The 24,764-nt window shown below is 42.8% G+C and overlaps 1 protein-coding gene across 18 annotated transcripts in view; it reads left to right on the forward strand.

The window, feature by feature from the left end:
• The window catches only part of CELF4 (CUGBP Elav-like family member 4), a 700,630-nt gene that overhangs the window by 670,645 nt on the left and 5,221 nt on the right, over positions 1 to 24,764 (forward strand). For all 18 annotated transcript variants that reach the window (XR_004354760.1, XM_032676638.1, XM_032676640.1 and 15 more), the window contains one exon: positions 5,110 to 5,276. Coding sequence is in view for 17 of the 18 variants with exons in the window: in XM_032676638.1 (XP_032532529.1) it covers positions 5,110 to 5,237 (128 nt within the window). In the remaining variant the exon portion in view is untranslated. The remainder of the gene's footprint in view (positions 1 to 5,109; positions 5,277 to 24,764) is intronic.

A 24,764-nucleotide genomic window follows, 5' to 3' on the forward strand; every position in this document is an offset into this window, starting at 1 on the left:
AAACAAAACAAAAAAAAATCTGGCTTAAAAAGGCTAATAAGCACCAATCCCTACTTGTCTCTATTGCAATCTCTCACAAACTGCATCTCTGAGATGGTAGAAAGTATGTGGAACATAGATCAAACCACTCTTCTTAGCTCTAAGACAAGTTAAACATTTGGGGTTTTGAGGTCCTTCTTCTTCTTTCCATTGCCTGAAGGCAGTCTTGTTACATGAATGGACCTACTGTAGGACCATCTGCCCTGAGTTCAGGGGTTTGGATTAAAAGCTTGCATCTGCACCTCATTCGTGGTCGTGACTCCTGATTTAGTGGATGTTCAGCATAGTTACCAAGCATTGAGCTCCATCCAGAGGAAAGCTTCAACTGAAGAGAGAAAATATATTATTCCAGCCTGGTAACAGATCATCAAAAGGCTGTTTTGCACATTAACCACTAATTCTCCTTGCTGGATGCAAAGAGAAACAGAAAACTCAGAAAAACCAATTAAGGATCCACGGGAACATAACGATGGGCTCGTTCAGGACTGCACTTAGCACACAAAATAATTCATGGATGTGCAAAGACAATACTCACTGTGAACTAAAAGGTTACAATTCCAAAATAGTCTTCAAATGTACTCTGAGGTAGATTGTGCATTCCCTCCTTTATCATCCCAGATGATCAAAACAGAAAAACAGCCCTCAAGTAATATCTTACATAAAGCCATTGGTGATCATGATGATGTCATGAGAAAGGCATAAAGTTCCCTCTGCAAACTTCATCAACAGAACTTCCTATGGAGGAAAGGGGGACAAAATAAAACAATTTGAAGATGCTACCCAAGTTTCTGTCTGCTAATAGTTTGTATAGTCCTGCAGGAAAAGAGGAGGCCAGGAGAAGTCATGCACTCCAACATCAGTACCTTCCTGGAAGAAGTTGTGCAGAATCAGAAAGTTTAGATGCCCTCAGTTGCCATCCTAGCAGCTTTCTCCCTCCTTTGCTGTTTTGATAAACCATTTATTAGGACAGTCTTTTTAGATAATCCCTGGGGCTGGGGGAGGGGTTGGGGGAGACAAGGAAGAAAAGAAAAAACCACCAAATTCCCCCCATAAAATAGATTTATCACAAAATGCTGTCCTCCTACCAACCATCTTCAGATCAGAACATATATTTCTCTGATTATTAATTAACTGATGCACAGAAAGAGCTTCAAGCTTTTTAACCTCTCCCTTTCTTTTTTGTCCTTCAAGAGTGCAGATGACAATGCAGGGGTGGTGTTAAAAACAGAGATAGCGGGTGCAGTACTACCATTATGCTTTGAGCCCAAGGGCTCAAACATTAAAGCCATTTAGGAAACAAGTATTTAAGTTGTTCTCCCAGTACATTCTGTTCCTAGTCATACATGTTTAAATCTCTCATAGCACCATTAACCCTGCTGACATAGATGAGAAGAAACCTAGATGCTTAACTGGCAGTAGTGCCAACATAACTTAAAAAGTCAAATCTACCAGTAAGTATTTGACCTAAGAAAAGAAAGGAATATGCCCATTATCTACCTATCTCTTATCATTGTGACATCTCAAGTCTCAGAATAAGCTGTCCTCTCTTTGGATTTAGTTAATCTAAATACCTTCAACGATATGAAGTAACATAAGTAACAGGTAGGGGGAGAGTTGGATGGACCAGCAACTTCTGAGCATATGGGGCCCCCTAAAAATTAAAACAGTGAAAAGAAGCTAGAGGAATTAGCTCTGTCTCTAGAATGTGCTCACAAGGAAAGTGCACAGTTATTAGCATTTGCCCTTCTACTTCTCTTTCACCAGGCCTCCCATCTCATCTCCTCTATCAGAAGGAAATTTTTATATTGCATCAGTGGATATCAGAACAACCAAGGAGAAAAATTCTGGTCCAAATCTGAAGGCAACTAATACCAAAATCAGAGTACAACTCCCAGCTTCATTATCTGGTCTAAATGAAATATAGTGAGCAAATGCACTTCTGATCTCTCTTATTAGTCTCATTTGTTAAAATGCGGCATTATTTACAGCTTTGCACAGAATGAGGAAATGGGTTAGAATTCCATTTCAAAAGCAAAGTGATGATAAAAACTAGTGTAGCTTTGTGAGCTTATCTCACAGCAAGGTTCTTGCAGAAGTATGACTATATGAGCATCTCAGCACCAGGGCTTGTCATCCCACTAAGGTCTAGTCATGGCAAAAGTAAACAAATAGCCTGTCATACTGGGCAACATTTCTGGAGGGGGTTGCATACATTAGGAGTTTGATTAACATCACTTTGGGGAATGCCTCTCCCAAGCACTAGGCAGTTAACAACATCTTACCCTGAGATATCACTCCTAGTTATGGAACCAGGTGAATCCTACAACAGAGGTACCTTGACTTAAGCTAAGGTGCCTGCCTTCATTGCAGCCAGCACTGGTCCCTGATATACAGCCAAGTGGGACTTGATTCATTTGAGTACAGCTAAGAGTACCCTGAAAAAAGAGAGAAATATTGTTCTACACTCTATTGACTAGATCTCCACTGATTATTATAGGGTCCTAAGGTGTTCTGTTCACAAGTGGATGAACATGTAGACACAATCTAGTCAGTAGGAGGGATGTTAAAACAGGAGCAGTTACAAGAGTAGAAATTAAAGTTCCCAGGCAAGGTAAGTTCTCTAAAAACATGATCTAAGCAATTATTCAGCTGCAGCCAACTCGGTTTTGGTATTTGATCACTACATATATATTAGTGCAGTAAACATACCTGGCACTTTCCCCTAGCACTGGGAACAGCTGGCACAAACTGGCCCACACCCAAATTATTAAATTTTCTCACTTAGAGTATCATGGCCACATCCAAGTTAACTGCTGAAAACAGCCTCTGTTCTGTGCTAATACTCAGGCTTTGTCTAGGAATTCTTTGGAGTTAAGCACAAGTCAAAAAATTCAGCAGTACAGATTATTAGATTCCCGTTTTTCTGAACTTCCCTGGCACAGTTTTAGTCTACTGATGCAGCTGATGTCTGTTGGTCACGAATATTAGCAATGCAAACATGATCTTAAAAAGAAATGGCTTTCACTACATCCTATATTCAAAGATATGAGGTATGTAGACAACATATTTAAAGCTGGAGATCAACTAAAGCACTCCCAAGGGAGTCTGAATGAACTGGGTGAAATCAGGAGGTGTTTAGTTTATTCTTTCACTGAAATTGAATCATAGGACTTTGTTGACTAATAGATTATTCAACTAGTCAGATGTGAACTGGGAACATTACCAGGCACTTACTGGCTAATAAGTGATTGCAAGAGCAGATCCACTGCTATTGAATAATACCCCAGCTCATTACTCTCCAGTTTTCTGCCTAGGAATTGATGATTGCTGTGAGGCTTGAGCAGTACTTTTTATGACATCATCTGAGCTGCCGTGGTGGTACCCCTTCATCCAGGTGGTTGGCAGCAAAACTGCATGGACAGCCAGTTACTTGGAGCCTTGGCTTCAAGAGGGGAGGACAAAGAGGGATATCTGTTTATTCCATGTGCCTCCCTTGTAAAACCACAGGTGTCATACCCAGTACACCTGAGCTATCTCACTTGGAGTCTAAGACCTGTCATGAAGTTACATTATTAGCCAAAGGCACAGCTGGAATCCAGGAGTGAGAAGGTGCCCTTCCATATGCAGCTCTGTCATTTTCAAATGGAAGCCACCCTGTGAGACTTGTTTTCAAGGAGGAACTGGACAGGTTCCTCCCTGGAACAGGGAGGAGGTGCTGTTGAATGCATTCACAGTACAGCCCAAGGCTGTAAGCCAGGCCTGGTGCTGTTGTCAGGAGCAGGTGTATACCTGGCAGCAAACACTCAGCTTTTTGAGGGGCTCAGAAACCGTCTCTTCATTTCAGGCTGTCTGTTGAGAGACACTAGGTTCCTAGGACTGGTTTGTGCTGCCAGAGCCTTGCAGGGGTGGGTAAGCAGATGGCTTTGTCTGGAGTGCAGGTTGGTCTGGGCTAGTCTCACCCAGGGTTTGTGCTCAGAAATGTTGGCACACAGGGACGTTTCTGGCAAAGATAGCAGAGGCAATTCTTGTACAGTGTGATGACCCCTGCCTCACTAATGTCTCAGACCCATGGTCATTCCAGCTACAGTCATACACAGAACGAACAAATGAGGCTTTTTTTTAGATCTAACATTTAAAAAAAAAAAATCAACCCACACCAAAAACCCTTCCCAAAGCTAAATTCATTAGATGCATTGCATCCTCTGTGTTTCTGACCTATCTTGGCTTGTCAGATTGCCAGAGAACTAGTCTTCCATTGAGACAAAGAATGTCATTTTAAGTGGCCCACAGATACAACATTCAGTCATTGTAGTTTCTACTTCTGGATATGTTCTGTGGTTGATTGGATGATTTGCTGGTAAAGTAGGAAACTACTTAGGGAAACCATGTTAGGAAGGCACTAGTGTTCATCTCTCTCAACTGCAGAGTCAACATAAAGTCTGAAGAAATTGCCAGTTATTAAAGGTCTTTATATTGCTTAGCTGGCCAATAATCAAACTATTCATGCCAATGAACACCATAGTGGAGAACTTACTAAATTCACATTTTACTTATATTATCATAATAAGGAAGTAGCAGTAGGTATATCAGATTCCCCTCATCATTAAGATTGGAAGGCAAAGGAAAATTTATGCTGGCAAGGTAAGAAGGATCTAGAGGCTTACCCCAGTCATGATAGAGGGAAAGAGAGTAAGACAGAGTTCCTTGAGACCATGCATTACATTTGCTGACTCCCAGCACAAAGGTGACCCAAATTTTGTGTGTGCTGGTTCAGTGGCACCAACATTTGGATCCCTGTGCTTCACATAGTCTTGTGTTCAAACTAGCACTCAGACCAGGCACTGTGTCCTGGGACACTGATCTGTAACAACCCCTCCTATCCTTTGTCCCACATTGGCAACCATCCTCTCCTCACTCTCCTGACCACCCGCCCACCCTCCTACCTGCTCACTTCCCCCCTCTCAGAGCCCTCACACCCCTCCCCATGTTCATTCTCAGTGGTCGTTGCATGTACGCGCCTTGGCACCCTTCAGCTCATTAAGCCCCCTGCCTTGCCTCATGTTTTGACAGGTTTTGTGAGTTTTGACAATCCTGCCAGTGCCCAAGCTGCTATCCAGGCCATGAATGGATTCCAGATTGGCATGAAGAGGCTGAAGGTGCAGCTGAAGAGGCCAAAGGATGCTAATCGTCCCTACTGAAGAGTTGTGGGAACCACTGGATACAAAGCACTAGCACAGGTAACTGCATGGGGAAAGGGGTGTCAGCTACAGTTGTAGCGTCTCTCTGTGTTGTAGACCCTCAGAAAGATACAGTTCTGTGACTCTCTAGCTTCTGCCTTTTTCACTCTGGCTAGAGCCACTCTGCACAGACACACACCCACACATAAACTAGAGACTGTCTGTGTGTGTGTGTCTGTAGAAAAAGAGGTGGAAGGATGCTTAAGAAGGGATGAGCCAAGTTACTCACCCCAGCGGCATCCTGCATCTCTAGAAAGTGTTTCTGGTCACTAGAGGAGAGTCAGCAGCTGTGCTAATTCTCCTTGCTCAGCCAAAGAGAGCATTTTTAGTGCTTGAAGAAAATCTGCAGTTGAGAGGTGGGACTGGGCTGCGGTTTAATCCCGGGTGACTGGACTGGGACAGTGTCTGTCTCAATAGCTCTGTGTTGCAAACGTTTCAAAGCATTCTTCATTCTTCATGCGGTAAAGTCTGTATCCAGTTTCATCCCAGCATAATAACTTAATGTAAATATGTCTCCCTAACAACCAAATAACTCCTAATTTATTTCTTCCCAAACCCAAGAAATTAATAGAGGGATCCATGTTCACTTCTTCCTGATTTAAATTTCTGTGTGTAGATAAAAATTCTTTAAATTTCTGTGTGTAGATAAAACCCAACCAAAGCCAAAGAAGTTTAGCTCAAACGAGGACCTAGGGCCTCACTGTTAGACACATGTACTATGTGTTGCTGGAAAGAAGCCAGCTTGATGCTCCAAGGGAAATTATAATACATGTAACAGCATCAAAAGTATCAGAAGCAGCAGGTTGGAATCCCAACCTATCACCAATAACAAAAATGGAGATATTTCCAAAAATGGAAATATTTTCCACCACTGGCTGGCTCTTCCATTAGATAATTCTTTGAGAAACAGAAATATTGACCCCTAATTTTTTTGTTTACAGAGACAGGAAGTCTCCCTATTGTTAAAACAGTTCCACATCAGATAAACGCAGCACCTAGGAAGGCCCTAAGCTGTAGCAAGCAATTTGTACTCCTGAATTAGTGATAAAGAGATGGGTTAGGTGACCTTTCTATGCCGTTTTAGCTGTAATGTCTAAGATTCCATGATTTTGACTCTGGCCTTTTTTGACTCATCTAAGACAGGCAGGAAATCCCTATCTTCAACTTTCCCAAAGAAAAATGGAGTGTTTTAATTTTTCACTGGTATCTCTAATATCTTTGAAAAACGTATTTTTCCAGTCTTCAGAGCAGTACCCTTTCCAGTGAGAATTAAGGAATGGGATCAAAATTTCTTTGAAAGAGGTGCTGCACTGAAGACAACACAAAAGAGATTAAGAAACCTTCCAATAAACATATCAGGTGCATGTGCAAGAAACAGGTCCGTAGTTTAGACTCTCCTTTACATGTGACCATATGAAGATAACTGTCAATGCATTTTCCCTCTTCGAATACCTCTTTTCTTTTCCTTGCTTATGAAAAGGCCTCTTGGAAGCTTGAAACCAAAATATGTTTCCATATCCAAACGCTTTTTGCTTCATCACACTGGCTTTGTACTGCAGGCTTTGCTGGGGGAGAGCGGGAGATGCATGCATGCGATTTTGTTAAAGCAGGGACTGTCTTTGTCAGGAAGGTTTTCAGTAGCACCTGCAAAGGGATCAAGGAACACAAAGGTGTCCCTAGTTAGGCACCAAGAAATAGTTTTATATCACAACATAGCTGTGATCACTGAGGATATGGTTGTTTCTGAAGTGTGTAAGAAGATACAGGGCTGTGGACACCTGTGCTGTTAAAGATTTATCAGCATAAGTCTATGGTATTCTTATTATCATGAATCATTGTGAAGTGCTCTTCTTCTACATGATCAAGCTCATGCTGAGGTTTCAACTTGTTTTTCTTTAAAAGGATTACTCACTAGTAGGACCAAGATTTGGTGTTTGAGTTATTTTTTTCCCCAACAAATTATATAAAAAGGTCTGAGTAGGTAAAATGGTAATAAAATTCCATATGTCTCCCTTAAAGAGTTTTTTCCCTTTCCTTTGCTTCTACAAAGCAGAAGAGTCTTGAAGTATTGCCTCTAAGTAGGAAGTCCTTTAGCCTTCCTGGCTTTTATTTTGGTTTTAATGCTTTGCAAAATCATTCAGTTGTTACCACCGTGTCACTTCCATACTTGGCTTACAGGAGCCTTTTTTAGAGACCCTGCCAAAAGAGAGTAAATGTGTCTCAGAGGTCCTTATTTTCTTGTATACTCACACCTTGGTGAGACCTTTGCAGGAGCTGTACCCGGCTTTTAGAAAAGAATTCTCCAGGAGAAAAAGGGTTTGTGTACGTATTTTTGCACCTAACAAAGGGAATTGCCTGAGTGCTTGTGGCCCCCGGAGGACATTGCAGGAGCATGTCCCAGGGAAGGATTTTGTTCAGCACAGGGAGTACCTCACTGCATTAAACTGGAGAGAACACTTGGTGACAGCAAGGGTACCCAAAAGATCAGAAGGGCTTAAACCCAGCTCTTCCTTCAGCTCATTTGCTTTCCAGTGCTTGGAAACATTGATATCAGCACCTTAGAAGTAGACAGTGCTCTTACTCGTGATGTTCACAAGTCAGCTTCCCACCAGGGCTGGGCAATAGCTGTCAGCACTTGCTAAGCACTCAGTTGCTAAGCCTGACTCAGAGATAGGTCAGTTGTTCCTGGCTCTGCACGGTGTTACTGTACCCCCACGGTGGTTTGATTTGCAACTTCCTTTAACTGATAGAAACACAATAACTCCAGTATGGTTTTTTATCTATCTTTACTTTCGCCGCAGCTCTTCAGGGTCTTTAATTCCAATTTGAAGCATGTGTATAACCATACTGACATCAGGGCAATTACTCATGTGCTTCAAGAAACTATTTAATTGGGGGTTTTTTAAGGAAGGACCTCCTTTCAAAATAAGAAGATGCCAACAACAACAAAAACAACAAAAAGTTGCACTCAGTTTGATAATCCACCAGAGTGCTTATTTCCTAACTTAGAGAGAAAGATCTACACTCAATTTTAATTCTGGATGCACTTCTTTAAAAAAAAAAAGTAAAAATCTCCCTTTTGGGACAGAAGCAGTCTAGGCCATAGTGATTTGAACTCCTTTGTTTTCATTGCAAGTGCTCTAAAGTTGCTGTCAAACACTGAAAGAGTCTCTGTGATGTGGCAGATAAGCTGCAGCAAGCAAAGCTCTGAAGAATTTAGATGGCAAAATGTTTCCAAAATGGCTGCCTCTGTTCTCTTTTTCCTTTCTAATTAAAGAGGTGGTTGTGGGAAAGCAAAAGGGAGGGTGGGAGGGGAGAGAGGGGGTAGAGAAGGGGTGGGCCTGGAGAAAGCAAAAGAGAGGAGGATCATTTGAGGCAACTCTGCCAGAATCAATATATTCTATTACCAATCTCCCCTCAGGACTAGGAGGAAAAGATTCAGAGGCATTTTGTGTGTCTTTCATATAGAAAATGCACAAAATAATTAAGAAAAAAACAACCTGAAATCCACAGCTCCCTTGGGTGGCCATTCCTAGGAGCCCTTTAGTACCCTGTGCTGTGAATAAAGTTGCAGGTACAACTTGCAGTGTCTGAGGCTGTGTGTGAGCCTTCTGCACGGCCAATGCCAGGGAGCACTGCTGGGACAGGCAGAGAGGAGAGCTCTCCTCTGTTCCTCCCCATGGGAGCAGATGTGATCAGTTCAATTCCAGCCCTCTGCACTGGGTCTGGCAACTCGTTGTGGTGCCCCATCCATGCTCAGTCAGTATTATCCATGGTAGGATAATGTTGCCTAGAAAACTGCATAGGTCACAGCTCTTTTTAAGGACATAACACAGAGCAGCCCAGAAGCATCCAGCTGATAGATCAATAAAAAACATTACACACAAGAGCAGTGAAAATCCTGTCCATTCCCCTTCTGTGCCTTCATTACAGTGACTGATCATTAGCAAAGAGATGTTTTCCACCTTGGACAGATATTCTGCTGTTGAAGTTTTATTTAAAGCTAAAGGTGCAGGGACATTTGGGTGAGACTAACTGGGAACACTGGCATGAAACTGAGAGAGACAAAGTGAGTGTGAGTGAGACAAACTGAGTGAGGTAAAAGGGAAACAGAAGAGTGGGGGAAAAAAAAGCCAACAGTAAGATTTTCTTAGCTGTGCTCCTAAGAATAGTGACAAAACATTAAATGAATGCAGTGTCCAGGCAACCCGCTTCTCCAAAAACGCCAGGGGAAATAACATAGGCTAAAGTTCAAACACAAAAAAAAAAAAAAAAAAAAAGATGTTCACGTCCTCCTTCACAGCTTCTTGAACCTGTGTGGTTTATTGCAGAATGTGTGAAACTGGAAAACTTTGCATTTTTCTCTTTCAACTCCCTAATAAGAGAAAAAACCCAACCAAACAAAGAAAAAAAAACCCAAAACCAAACCAAACCAAACCAACAAAAAAACCCCCTTCATTTTATAGTAAGTAGACACTATCAGCCAAAAATGAAACAAACAAGCAAAATTCCAAATGCCCATAAACAAACAGATGTGAATGGAAAAATTTCTGGCTTCTCTTGTCATTTCAGATGACTTCAATGCAAAGTCTAATGAAAGTGTGTTTTTTACTGATTTTTTTTTGCTGCTTATGCCTCTCAGATAAGTTTCTATTACCTCCAGTGAGAGGCTATTCTGCAGCTGCATTGATCTCACTGTTTTCCATTAGACTGTTCATCTTGAGATTCATACCAAATATCCTTTATCAGGATAAAATCCCATTTCTTGTAGTTATGCCTCCTACAATCATGCTAACCAGCTCCTCTTCCACCTGCACAGATTATTGTTGTTTCCCTCCTTTAGTCATCACTTAGATCATTTAGGACTTGCTTACATTATGGAAATTTGCACTAGTATAATTGCATCAAAACAGTACTCCAGCAAAAGCTTAATGTGACTGAATAAAGAGAGAAAAAAATCAGCACAGCTTAATTTAGGAAAGTCTGTTTAGGTACTGCAAAAACATCACCTCAGCCAATATTTTTTTCTAATCTTTGGATTACTTTTGTTTTTCATTTCCACTGACAACTGAGATTAAATTAAGCATCCCTCACTGTGTTTGCAACCCCAACTTTATGCTGCTGTGCTTGTACTGAGAGAAAGGACATGAATTTTGTTGGGAGAGGCTGAAACACAGCTCCTGAAGATGTTTGCAAAACTGACAAGGAAACTCTTTACTGGCTGATAGTTTTAAACCTGCCTGCCCATTTAAATTACTTATAACTTTATTATGGTAAAATTCTCATGTCTTTTCTATAAACCACAGTTTCGATACCAGAGCATGCAAAATCCCATTTGCTAATTATTGTATTCTAAGATTGGCACACAATATAATGCACTGATGGAAACCGACAATAATTAATTACTGAATTTACTCCAAAATTACAAGCAGTAATTACTGCTCTGAGACTGAGTTCCATTCAGCAATATTTGGAACTTGTTCTTCCTCAAAGCAGGGCAGCTTTTCAGGAGTATTGCTGTGTTTGCATCTAAATGAGTCCATGTAGGTCACTAATGGATCCGCACTATTTGTCATGGGACCAATAGAGCAGCACAATGCAATACCATAACACTTTCCCTCAGTTCAGAGCAGGAATTCTTCATTAAAACCCATGTCCCCTTTTTTTTTTTTTTAATGTTAGATAATATAATTATTTCAGAATTAAATAATAGATGTGAAAGCAGCCTCCCATTTCTCATCCCACTGTCATGCTCTTGGTTCCTATGATCTGATGTAAAATTTTGGAGTCTTGTGAGAACTTTTGTCAATGACTCAGCCAACAAAGAGCCTTCTGACTTGTCCATGCTGTGAAAAGACCAGGAGCTTGTTATGGTTGTGCCCTCTTCAAAGACTTCCAACAGCAAAACATGCAAAATTGTAGGGTTGACTGAAGGGTGGTAGTGTTAAATTCAATAACTTGACCAACAAGATTAGTATGGGAGCTCATACGGACAATGTCACGCAGATTATCTGAATAAGTCAGATTTTAGAGCCTCTTGAGCTCAGTGTGAGCTTCAATTGTGTTAGTTAATAGGCAGCGGCAGTAATCTGAAAACAGCAGCCTTTGAAGGAAACTTTTACTACATTCATTCAGCACAGAGATTTGCTAGGCCAGTGTACAAGGGACTGCAACTTGAAGAAAAGCTGGAAAATATAAGAAAAGGAAAGGGCAGGTGTTTTAAACAGCCACGATTTGAAATGAGGGTCAAAGAGATGGAAAAGCACTGGAGACACCCATAGCCAAAATGTTCGTTTCAGCAGCAGCAGCAAACACTGGCAGAATGAATCTTCTGCTAAACAAAATATGTACAAAGAGAATGATAGAAGGGAAAGACCCACAGTGAAAGAGGCTTATGAAAATTCAGGATGAGTCTTAAAAAAACAAGCATGGTCATTTTCCTGCAAGACCATCAAATAAGGCTACCTGGGGAGAGAGCAAAGGGCAAGTCGTTTGAAGCTCATTTTATGGAATCAGAAAGTTCTAGGGCTTTAGAGATGTTCCTCTTGGATGGCCCCATATTTGAAGGCCAATAGAGCTGTCTGTGGTGGGTTTAGCTAATGAAAACATGAGCATCATGAACATGCTTTTTTTTGTCCAGATAGGGATAACGTGGACAGTATAGGACAAAGGCAGGGCACAGCCCTCTGGCTCTAAGTAGAAGTGAACAGCAGAGAAGGTTAACACAGGAAACTGGAAACTCTCAATAAATTTAGAGTTACAAGTCAGCCTCAACATGTGGTTCACAGGACTCATGTCACTTGTGCAGCATTGATCAGTAAGCTGAAAATGATCCTATCTTTTCGCCACTGACCTTTGAGAGCTACTGCAGAACCATGAATTGAAGCTGTATGGGGTAGTGTTTGGCACTTACACTGTAGAGATAAAGAAAAGGGAGGCTAAAAAAACTCCATGAAATTTACTCTGCAGGGGAAAACTGCTACAGGAGTTGGCAAGAATCTTAATAAGGGGTTGCAGAGTACTCCATCAATGTGAGCACCTTAAATTGATGTCCTTATGGTTTGTAAGGCATATACAATCAGCTGCACTAGGACACTGTTTCTCTTTCCCACGGTTATACCCAGTGATATATCAAATGCAATAATTGCATATTTGAATAATTCATGGGTACGGTAACTTTGGCCAGATACAAGTGAATATCAAAACTCTGGTCTCTGAAGTGTTTGATTCAGCTGTAGCAGAGAATTGAAGGTTTACGGTACAAACCCTGCTTCTCAAGTGTCTTTCATCCTGCCCTGTGACTGCGGTTAGAAAAAAAAAAAAGAGTTTTCATTTCAAACGGTTCGTTTTTCCACTTAGCTGAGCTTCACCCAACCTTTTTGAAATATTTGGTAGAAGGCTGAGCTGGAGGGGAAAGTAGAACAGCAGTTAAGTCATTCCCCAAGCAAGAAGTAGAGTAAATAAAAACTCAGTGCTCTGTCTGGAAAGGTACTAACCACAACCATGATTGGGCTAAGTTCTCAGGCAGCGTCAATCACCAGCTTCTCTGAAGTCAGTGAAGTGACACTGATTTATGGCAGCCAAGGATTCAGGCCCACTATTACTTATTTAGCTCTAAATGTTCTCCCAGCAAAGATGTTTCAATTATTTGCAATTCTAGAGGGAGGCACAATGTCACCATTCTGGCCACTGTGGTCTTCTTAGAGCAGAGAGACTGTGGAATGATCATGCCTATCTCCAAACATCTCCGTGGCTTATTTTAAAATCTCCTTATACAATAATGACTGACAAACAGAAGGAATTCTCTTGCAGCCCTGGGAAGCTGCAGTTCCACTCTCCAGCAATCCTCTTCAGAAGGCAGATTTCTCTCATTATTGGGAGATACATTTTCCTTCCCCACCTTTTCAGATATCCACTTTTTCCTATGTAAGAAACATCCATCTGTTCTATGCAAAGTAGGGTAACACTTTAAAATCCTCACAGTGACAAGATGCCTACCTTTGAGATTTCTGGCTTTATGAGGCCCAGTCCTTGAAGCCAATAGATATCTGCTGGTTGATTTGGATGCACTGTGGACCATGGCCCTGGTTGTTATGGTAGAGTCTGAAAAAGCAGGTTGTTCCACAAGAAAACAGGTTTTCACCACCTTTATTTCCAAGGATTTGGAAATGATTGGGCCATTAAACCCAAGGGCTGTGCAGTCAGCTACAAATGTGTCTTTGTTGGAAAAGATTCTCTATTTTTCTTTACTCTCTTGAAACTTTTCCACTCACGAATAGAGGTTGCATCCCATTTCCCATAACATATGAGAAGTGAGTGCTTTCCATGCTCTTTATTTTTCTCTGTGCATTTTCCTTGTATGGTACGTATTTCTCCACCATGATGGACTGGACACTGGGAAAGGGAACTGGGCAGGCAGCCCAATTCCAGCTTTAGGAAACTAGGCTCTTACATGTCAGTTTTTAAGAGACTTGGCGCTTTCAAAGGGGGGTTTATCTGAGAGTCTTCTGTCTTCTACTCTTATCTTACAAGAGCATTATTTTGTACAGACCGTACAGACCCTGTTACAAAAAATCCCGACAGGAATTCCTATAGGCCGTGTTCCCGTTACCCATGAAGCACTTTGTAATGCAATTTAGAGAAGGGTGTACAGATCCTCATCAGGCGTAAAGGAATATCTCACTCCTGGAGAACTATTCCTACACTTAAACCTGAATGAAGGAATTAATGTCTCAGCAGATGGCTTTGCTGAGGAGCACGCTAAAGGTCTGTTAGTAAAGGCACACAGACTGGCACTAAGGTTCTCTCTGGGTCTTCTCTCTTTCACAGACCTACTTCCTGACAGCCTGACTTCTGATACTCACCAGGGATTTCTGGAAGTAACCCCAGAATGTTTATTAGAAATGCAAACAATTTCTTTGTTCAGAAATGCTCTAGAATAAAGGAGTTGTCCTGAAGTTCACAGGTATCTGGACAAGTGCTGGGCCTGCCCTTCACCTGGGAAAAGAGTAGGCCTTAACAGAGTGATGATGATTTGTGCCAGCTAAAGACTTGTGGGATTTGGCCACTTATTCTCAGGGAGCAGAAATCTTCTGCTTTTTCTCTTCTAATCTTTCAAATTGCCTCTGTAATTTTTCCCCAAGTTACGTGTGCTCAGTGTGTTCTGTCGAGGTGAGAAGTGGTAATGTCACTCTGCTCAGAGTTTTATGGTTCACAGAAGGCAGGATTTGTTATTGAGACAGACAGATAGATGGATGTCTGGTGCCTGAACACAAGGTATTACAGAGATTGACCCAAAATTTTCAGCGCTAAAATCCCAAATGATAGACTAAGGGAATATCTGTCTAAGAGATTTCAGACGGATGTTACCTCTTATTTCTGATTAACACAAACCTTTAAAAGCATATCATCCCTGTCCCTTTGCCCAAATAATTGGAGAAGATCAGAGTAAAGAAGGATCAATAGCAAACAAGTGGTCCACATTTTCTCAGGTGTCAACTTAAAGGAGGTCAAATATGCCATACTGGGAAGGGAAGGACCACACAGTTAGGGCAATCTGGTTTGCATTCAGATAGGGACCATTCATCATGGCGAAGGTGGTGGCAAACCCTGCCGCCCACGTCCAACACAGGAAAGCTAGCAGTGATGCTCATGTCCCCTGGACAAACCAGGCTCAGGGCCACCCTGAAATCTGGGCCCTCTCTGTGCGTGAGAGAGAAATGGAAAGGAGCAGAATTGCTGGCTGACGGGAGCAGTAGGGACACCATCCTGCCAAGCTGCCTGCGGAGCCTGGAGCTGCCTCCTAATGAAGGCAAGCGGCTGGTCACAACTGGAGGCGAGCTGTTCCCCATTTGTTTGTGCTCCTTGGAGTGGCAGGGATCCGCTCTCCATCAGAATAATCCAATTGAACAAAATGATTCATATTAGCAGGCACATCTGTCTGAGGCCAAAGCAGAACCCTGGTGTTAGTTTAATAAATGGCGTTCATTAAACTCAGCTGAAAATATAATCTGGAGAGACTGATGGGGTGAACAGAGCAAAGAATAAGCAAAAGGAGTTAGCAATTATCAGATGTCATTTGTTCTACTGGTACCACGGAATTGGAACTTGTTTGCTGAAATCTTAATTTCATTTTGCTGAGGCAGAATTCATCAGAGAAGCTTATGCTGCAGCTATGATTCCTGTTTGTCAGACCTCGGTGGGGAATGGGGCATTTTTAGTTTCCTCCTTTTCTACCAAAGCACTGAAGGAGCATGTCCCATCAGAGAACCCAAGGAGAGGAGAGGTGGAGGGAGCAGCCTTGCCTTTGCCATGGAAAGAGTGCTGAGCGAAGTTCCTTGCGTTACAATGGAGAGAACATGGGCAGTGCTTTGGGGCAGGAACTTTGGACATTTCCAATGCAGCACAAGTCATAGATCTTCCCAGCTCCTCTGCCATTTCTCCTCTGTACCAAGAGGGTATATAAACTCTTCTCATTTGACTTCAGAAGCATTTTACACTGAAAGGGTAGGGGCCACTGGCAAGTGTTTCCCTCTTTTCAGACTCTGCAAAGGCTAGATTCTTCTTGGTGGTCAGGTCAGGGAAACTCCTGCAGCTGTGGACTGTCCAACACAGGGGAGGAGGCACAGGCACTGTGGTGCTCAATGCAGCCCACATGGTCAGAGCTTAACCTTGATGGTCACAAGCTGCTTCCTTCAGGCACAGCTCTCACCCTGTTGCCAGCTAGGCCAGTTCAGTTATTTGGCATTAGCATTCGTGACCATAAGTCTTTACACAAAACACTGAATCCAGAGGGATTGCTCTTAGGAGGGAGAGCTGCCTTTCCCAATTCCTGTTGAGCAGAGACAAGCTTTTTGGGACTGACTTACAGAATGGTCACAATTTGAAGATTGGCTGGACAACCTGTTTCTTGTGAGTTGCTTTGATTTTGTTGAGTTTTAACTTCTCCCTGAAGGCATTCAAATGGTCTTTGGTGAGTTCCAGAAGAAGGCAAGAAAGGATTTTATATTTATAGACTTGCCAGGGCAGTCTATTGAGTCCCAGCCAGTCAGAAAAAATCAGAAGAATAATGGAGGAGAGGGGAAACCTTGACCTCATAAGCTTTCAGTGTTGATTAGTTTGTTGGTGTCAGGAACCTTTTCCTGTTCGGGGCAGACTAACTGTGAAATAACTTTTTTTCTGCTACTCTTTAATCTGTCTCCTGTATTCCCAAGGGGAAGGAGGAGCCAAAACCTGCCTTCCTGGAGTTCTGCTTCAGAGGAAGCAAGTGAATGAACTTGCACACCAGGAGTGAGGGGCTGCTGGGTTATTTCTTTTCCTGAGACTCATCTTCTCAAAGTGCCCTTTCTCAAGAGGCTGAACACATTCAATTTCCCTCAAAATTGTGTAAGAGTCAGTGGTGGACATGAGTCATTGTGGAGACAGTCAGAGGTTTTTCTTGCCCTGGTGAGTGCAGGAGAGGCAAGGAGAGTTGCAGAGATGGGCAGCATCTTTCTGAAGTTTGCCCTGGACTCCACCATCACTGGCAGATTTCCTTCACAGCCATGGAAGTGAGTGTGACATGCACTTAATCCCACCTCTACTGGACCACCATCCATCAGTCAGACTAATCCCTAGCCCTTAGGCATGGGGAGGTGCATAAAGGCTTAGGTTAATGTGATCCTGTTATTTGTATAAGACTGGTGAGGAACTTGCTGAATTTGCCTGGTTCAGCTCTGTGGATCAGGGGATGATAGCAGTCCCAAGCCAGCACAGCTGCAGGCACAAGGGGACATGCCTCATAAGCACAGGCTGCCTGAGGTGACAATGAACCAGAAACCCGAAGGACTGAGACTGATCAAACTCAACTGGATGTAAATACAATTTGGGATTCATTTTCAATACTCTTTGGCAAGTACATTGAAGTAATCTTATGAACCAGACATCATGGGAATCAGAACATTGGTTTTCAGTGCTTTAAAAAAAAAAATTGTTTTGTTTTGAATTTCTTTTTAAGTTCTCAGACAAAAAGTTTTTGATTATTTTTTAAGCAGTCATAATTTTTGACTGATCACCTGCATTTCCCACTAAGAAAGGTTTGGAACAAAAATGTGATACAACTCTAAATTAGGACCATATAAATACCTCAGCTATAGCAGTGAAATGAGTCACAGACACAAGTCACATGCATAAGTGTTTTCAGAATCAAACTCTGAGATACTAAAATTTGCCGAGTGATGTGAATTCTTCAGATGGAAACTGCTCCAATTATGTGGAGGAATTCTTGCCTTATCTTTCTCCAACTCAGAAAGAGTTATAATCTCAGTGAAAATATCCTCTTTCAGAAGCATCATGCAGAATGTGGCTTCAAGAAGGTTTTTGAGCTTTTTAACAAAAAATTAATAACATTTAATAATTAATAGAACTGTGTAAGCTTATTGAATCGTCCTGGGCTTTAATCAGTTTGAAATATTTGGGGCACCAGTTTCCACCTAACTGCTCCTCGCTGGAGGTACATTAGAGTTTTAGTGCAATTAAAACGAAGCAGGAAATATTTTTAGCTAATTGCACTGTGCACCTTGAAGGTAATTTGAAGCTGCAGGCAAAAAAAATAAAATATCAGAAGGAGTAATTGAGTGTTGCAAGCTGGGAGTATGTGTTCCTGGCTGCATTCTGATTTAGAGGGGTACAGCAGCTAGGCGAGGTGCTGAACAGGCTTGGCAGAAGAAGAGTGAAGTCTCACTTCTGGGGAACAGTCCCAGTATATATATTGCACAGGACCAGCTTTGGGAGAGTCACTGAGGATCCTGATAGGGATTTCAGGCAGGGAGAAGAGCTGGGGTCTCCTTCTTTCTCGGATGCAACCCCACACGACCACTTCAACACAACTTTCCTGTACCTGGTGAGCAACTACAGACCAAATTCTTACCCCAGAGCCTGGCAGACAGCTGTGGGCTATTGTGTCTTGTGTCAGGTACTTGAGCCCCAGGCAGGATGTATCAGGGAACCTACCAGGAGGTCACAGGCAGCTTAATCGTACCTGCTGAGATCCATCAGCTGGGCTTGTCCGGGGTCTTGAGATCATCCCAGGAGGATGGTGAGGAAAGGAAGAGGAGAGTGAGTATCCCAATCTAACTGTCAGCAACAAAAACAGGAGAGTGTAGCACCGGGTTCATCAGCATTTTGACAAGCTCTAATCACTCTGTAAAGGCACCAGAAGAGAGTAGGCACTGAGACTTTCTTACAGCTTCCCAATTAGACTTAGTTCTCAGCCATGTACATTTTTTTAATTAAACTGTTGGAACAATGCTCAGGAGATAGTAAACTCCTTGAGGCCCCCTTGTAATAAAGAACCTTTCATTATGTGCAGAAAGGCAGCTACCACCAAGCCTAATTTCCTCTCTCACCTAATGTTCACCTGCAGTAAAAGCAGGGGTGAGCACTCCTTATGAGGCAGGAGAAATGCTCCTCAGGGCACAGGACCCACTGAGATGGCCATCAGGAGGGAAAGAGGCTACAGGCTTTGCTGGAAAAGTAGCCATATGGCATTCATTTGACCTTTACCATCACTACCACTCTGCTTCCCAAAATGACCTGAGTTCATTGCACTGACCTTTGCCTGCAAAGCTCTTGGTTGGCAAAACACAGCTGAGAGAGGAACAGAGCTTACAGCTATGTTTGCATGAGCAAGTAAATTCTGGATGTGGCTGAGGAAGGTGAATAGGGCTGTGACCACTCAGCCCTCACCAACCTTATCAAGCCCTTAATTGCTCCCAGCAGCAACCCTGGTGCCAGGCAGACCGAAGACCCCTCCTGCACCAGCCCACCCTGCACCCCTATTCTGCCCAACCCAGCCTTTCCTCCTGTCACACACCTTCACATCTCTTTTGAGATGCCTCCCACCTCCCTGTGATCCTCACCACACTGTGACCACCTCTTCTGCCACTGCTTGGGGACAGAGTGAGAAAAGGCAACACCACTCAGGGAGCCAGTGACATTTTCTGACCATCCGGGATGGCTCCTCCAGGAGCAGCTGCTCTGTTGTGGTCCTTTTTCATCTGCTGCTTGAGACTAATGGCTCTAGAAAAATAGATAAATCAGAGGTGACACAGCTATTGCTGCTTGACAATTTTTCATCAAACCAGCTGGGGGAGGAGTGGGTGACCAAAAAGTGACATTTTGACCAAACTGGATGTTTCCACAACAAATTTTCATTCTAGTAGATTAAAAAAGAAATGCAGACAGGAAAAAGAAAAAAAAAAAAAAACAACAACAACAAAAAAAAACCCACCAAAACTATCTTGATTAAAAATATTGGCTTCAAAACACTAAATTCCTGTTAAAATTGGACTGGTTTTCAGATTGATTAAAAAAAGGCAAAAATTAATCTATTTCTCTGGCCACCTCCCCCACCCCAGATTCGTTTATTAACTAAAATGTTCACAGGAAAGAAAGCCAAAATAATGACAATTTTCCCCTGGAAAATAATTGTCATTTTTCAACTAGCTTTTAATGTAACATAGTTAAATGAGAACAACCCTAGTAACAACACTGCACAGCAAGTAAGTCATACAATTATTTGAAAGAAGGGCATTGCAATTTAAGAGCTAATTTCTATCATCACCTTAAATTTATAAATTAGAAAAATGAGGCAGGGTCATCAAGCATATTAACAAAAAAAAATACAGAAAACATTTGCATTTGAAATGCTGGACTCCCATCTCCCTGTTAGATCACATTGGCTTCTCTGTCTGTGTATGTGTATTTGTCTCTGCTAATATATATGTATATGTAATACCTCTGTACATATACATATGTAGGACATGTTTGTGTGCATATTCATGTATATAAAGATTCATATATACAATCTGTCTCCTCTTCAACCTTCAGATGTTAGAATCGAAGCATCTGACAAAAGCATTCTTCCTCCCCCCCCCAAAAATAGCATCCCAAGAGTCCCGGTAAATGTGTTCTTGTCTAGTATAAATGATCAGGCTTCTTTCAATCCCAGCATGGATGCAAACCCTCATTCATTGCACTGCCCTTCCCACTCTAAGATATTTGGGCTCCTGATCTTGGGACTCTCCACAACAACCTTAAAAGTGGTTGTCATAGGGATGGAGTTTGTTTTGAAGAGCCCCGCCTCCTTTATCCAGCTCTGCAGGCAGTCTGGCCAGGAACTGGGGAAGAGGGGGATCCGTGTGAGTCGGTATTGGGGTGCAGTCAAGAGGAGGGCTGAAGCAGAGGAAAAGCAGAGCCATCCAGCTTTGGAAGCAAGTTAACACAGAGACAAAACCAGAGATTGAAATTGCTATAGAAACAGTACAAAAGGTAAGGGAGAAAAACAAGGGCTGGAATTTTAATAATATTGATCAGCTTCAGAGGCAGTAGTTGTGAAGATCTGCCACCTGTAGAAAAAAACATCTCCAGTTCTTTCCAGTAGGTGTGCTTGGGCACAGGCTCCAGTAGACAGAAGGTCAGGATCCTGACTGTGATTTTGGGTGGAATGCAAAGGCACACGTTTGTCTGTGTCTAAATGGAGAATAATGTGCATTGCATAATGGTGAAGAAGTCTGCATATGCCATGATCAGAGGCTTAAGTGTGAGCAGAGGAGGCTGCCACTTTGGTGCTGGAAGAAGTGATGGCCTTTGGATTTCTTCAGGGAGAGGCTTCTCACCTCCCTGGTCGAGAGGTAGAGATGATCAGTGGAGACTTGAGTAACAGGGACTCAGGGGGAGAGACATGGCAGAAATTACAAGGAATTGGAGGCAGTAGATTTCTACAGAGGAAGAAGAATTTCAACCTGGTAGCCCACCATGATGGTGGCAGTGCTGGATGGTTTCTGTGGTCCTGTGAAGGCACACAGCAAGCTTGCACCTAAAGTTGGCTGCAAGCTTAGCAGATATATAGTGACAGCTCCTGTGCTGTGGCATTCACCATACAGTCTAGGTTCTGTTGAGCTTGTGCAACATCTTGTGCACACCTCTTAGGTCATCTACCTGCATCATAGAGTCATAGCATATATTAGGTGGTAAAAAACCTCTAGGAACATTGAGTCCAACCATTAACCTAGCACTGACAAGTCCACCACTAAACTGTGAATCTAAGCACTGCATCTACACAACTTTTAAATACCTCCAGGGCTGGTGACACCACCACATCCCTGGGCATCCAGTTCAAGTGCTTGACAACCCTTTCGGTGAAGGAATTTTTCCCAATATGCAATCTAAGCCATCCCTAATGCAATTTGAGGCTGTTGGCTCTTGTTCTGTCTCTTGTTACCTGGGAAAAGAGACTGTCTGCCTTCAACATCCTTTCATGCAGACAGCAATAAGGTCTCCCCTCAGCCTCCCACTGGGCCCAGTACTGAGTCCTGGGGAACACCACTAGTGACTGGCCCTAGCTGAATATAATTCCATGTACCAGCACTCTCTGGCCCCAGCCATCAGTCAGTTTTTTAGCCAGGGAACAGAGCATCCATCCAAGCCATAAGGAGCCAGTTTCTCCAGGAGAATGCTGTGTCAAAGGCTTTACCAAAGTCCAGGAAGTCAACATCCACAGCCTTTCCCTCATTCACTGAGCAGGTCACCTTGTCATAGAAGGAGATCAGGTTGGTGAAGCAGGACTTGCCTTTCCTAAACCCCTGCTGGCTGGGCCTGATCCCCTGGTTCTCCTGTACATGCTGTGTGATGGCACTCAGAATGATCTCTTCATGACCGTCCCCAGCACCGAGGTCAGACTGACAGACCTGTAGTTCCCTAGATCCTCCTTCCTTCTGGCCCTTCTTGTGCATGGGCATCACACTGGCTAACCCAAATCAGCTGGAACTTCCCCAGTTACCCAGGACTGCTGATAAATGATGGAGAGCTGCTTTACGAGCACCTACACCAGCTCCCTCAGTACTCAGTACCTCAGTACATGGGCACTGAATGTGTCCTACAATCCAGAGCTTATCCTTACAGTCCAATCAGAAGCTGCTGTCAAAAGCTTCCCTGTGACAGAGGTGTTCGTAGCATTAGGACTACTTTGCTGACAGCACAGGTTACAAGGACATGACTAGATTTATGTTTGTCTAACCAAGGCTTTAACTGAGATTCATTTCCCCTGATGGTATAGACCTACACCATAGCTGTCTCCTTCACAGTTAGTCAGTCAAGGTCCTCACTGTAATATGAGAGATACCGGCTCTTTGTGGCCATGACTCACAGTCTTATCTGGAACAGTCCCTGAGGATAAGTGAATTGGTTCCTACTATCCCTCTGTGTCTCCACTAATACTGGCTTAGAGTGATCTGCTCAGATGGAGGTGTCTTCACCTCGAATCCCATCTTTAAAACTTCAAGCCATTATGTCTATCCAATGTTCAAGGAGAACAGTCTCAGGCCCCGCTTCTGTGCTTCAAAGAAGAAGCTGGGCATTTGCCAGATTTATTTAGTTATAGTTTGCTCAGTGGAACAAGTTCTTGGACATGTCCCTGGAGACTGCCAAAGGGTCTTCTCCCTTTCACTGACTGGGTAGATGCTGTAGACCCCTGCTTTAGAAGGACAGTTTTCATTTGATGCTTGAAATACAGACCCAAGTTAGGCAGAGAGGATGACCACATGTAACTTTTGTTTGAAAGAACATTTTCAAGTGTTTTTTGTTGTTCTTTTAGCCTCAGCAAGTCCTAATCCTTCATTTGTACATATATATGTTTGTGTGTGTGTGTGTGAGTGTGTTTCATCCAGTGTCTGAGGGTGTCTGTGGAGGACAGTCAGAGGGATGGTAGTACCACCTGCAAAGCAGTGGTCACTGACAGACCAGCCTGGTCCTTCCCATTGTGCACATAAAATGTTTTCCCCAGTAAGGTTATGCCAAAGAACCTCTTCTCAGCTTGAGAGTTGCCTGGGTCTGGCATCCATGTGTAAACCCATTGTCCATTGAGCTCCTACCCCTGACCTGGCAGACAGTGTTATCCCATACTCCAACCCCAGACAGGTGATGCATGTTGTTGCTACTTCCCAGGAATAGAGCAGGATGGTGTTTGTTCCAACAGATGTCTCCCATTCCTGTTGCCTCCTTGGTCTATTCAGGGAAGCAAAACCTGTTAACCCTTTCTTTTCCTGCTGGCACAGTTGAGGTAAGGAAAGAGATAGGTCTTGCTATGGTGCTGACAGATGTCCTTCCTGTCTCAGCTGCTTGTTTTCCTGTGTTATGACATGGCCAGAAAGCCCAGAGGGGTAAGAGAGATCCTAAAAGCCTGTTCCTCTTCCTCATGCACAGCCAGAAGCTGCATAGCTGACACTACTTGCTCTTAGGTACCTGGGGACAGAAATGACAACAATTCTAGCCTGGGCCCTCTTGAAAAAGATAGTTTTCTCTCTGTTGGCTTGTGAAATAACTGTAGACACAGATCTTGCATCTGCCTTGGGAGTACCAGTCTACTGTCTTCACTCAAACCCCAGGAAGCTCAGGTTGACACTTCCAGACGATTGAAGGGCAGGACTTTGGGGCCAAGCCATCAAGGAGGAGTCAGCTTTAACCAAGACAGCAACCAACCGTGGGAAAAGTGTGGAACTGAAGCCAGTGCTCGGATCAGGGGCTTAGTTCAGCATCGCTTCTTGTCAGCTGAGCATAGCTGCTGCAGCCAGAAAGCATGTTTCAGTTCACAGAAACAGTGAAGACATCCCAAACAAACAAACAAATAAAAAGCCAAAAAATTTTCTCTAGCCAGCATGCATGACTTCAGGATCAGAACTGCCAATAGTATTCTTGTGACACCCAAAACAAGGTGAAATTTCAGTCGTGTGCAGTGACTTTTCAGAAATAGGCTGGGAGGAGAGATATGAGCCCTGCCAAGGGGACAGAAAGGTTATACCTGAGGAACAGGGTGCAGAGCTGCTGACTGAGACAAGCATATCATTATGTGCAGTGATTTTTAGTGTTTACTGAGGCCAAATTCTGTGGGCCAGTAAAGGGACATTTTTGCTTGTAGGGAAGGAACAGGGTGTTTCTACAGATTGTAGCAACCAGCCCCTGGCAGGTTTTTTTCTTCTTTTTTTCTTTTTCCATTTTTTTTCTTTTTCTTTTTGTTTCTTTCCTCTTTTATGCCCCTCTTCTCTTCTCTTCTCTTCTCTTCTCTTCTCTTCTCTTCTCTTCTCTTCTCTTCTCTTCTCTTCTCTTCTCTTCTCTTCTCTTCTCTTCTCTTCTCTTCTCTTCTCTTCTCTTCTCTTCTCTTCTCTTCTCTTCTCTTCTCTTCTCTTCTCTTCTCTTCTCTTCTCTTCTCTTCTCTTCTCTTCTCTCTTCTCTTCTCTTTCTCTTTCTCTTTCTCTTTCTCTTTCTCTTTCTCTTTCTCTTTCTCTTTCTCTTTCTCTTTCTCTTTCTCTTTCTCTTTCTCTTTCTCTTTCTCTTTCTCTTCTTTCTCTTTCTCTTTCTCTTTCTCTTTCTCTTTCTCTTTCTCTTTCTCTTTCTCTTTCTCTTTCTCTTTCTCTTTCTCTTTCTCTTTCTCTTTCTCTTTCTCTTCTCCCCTCC

The sequence above is a fragment of the Chiroxiphia lanceolata genome, chromosome Z (genome assembly GCF_009829145.1).
Source record: "Chiroxiphia lanceolata isolate bChiLan1 chromosome Z, bChiLan1.pri, whole genome shotgun sequence".
Classification (NCBI taxonomy): Eukaryota; Metazoa; Chordata; class Aves; order Passeriformes; family Pipridae; genus Chiroxiphia; species Chiroxiphia lanceolata.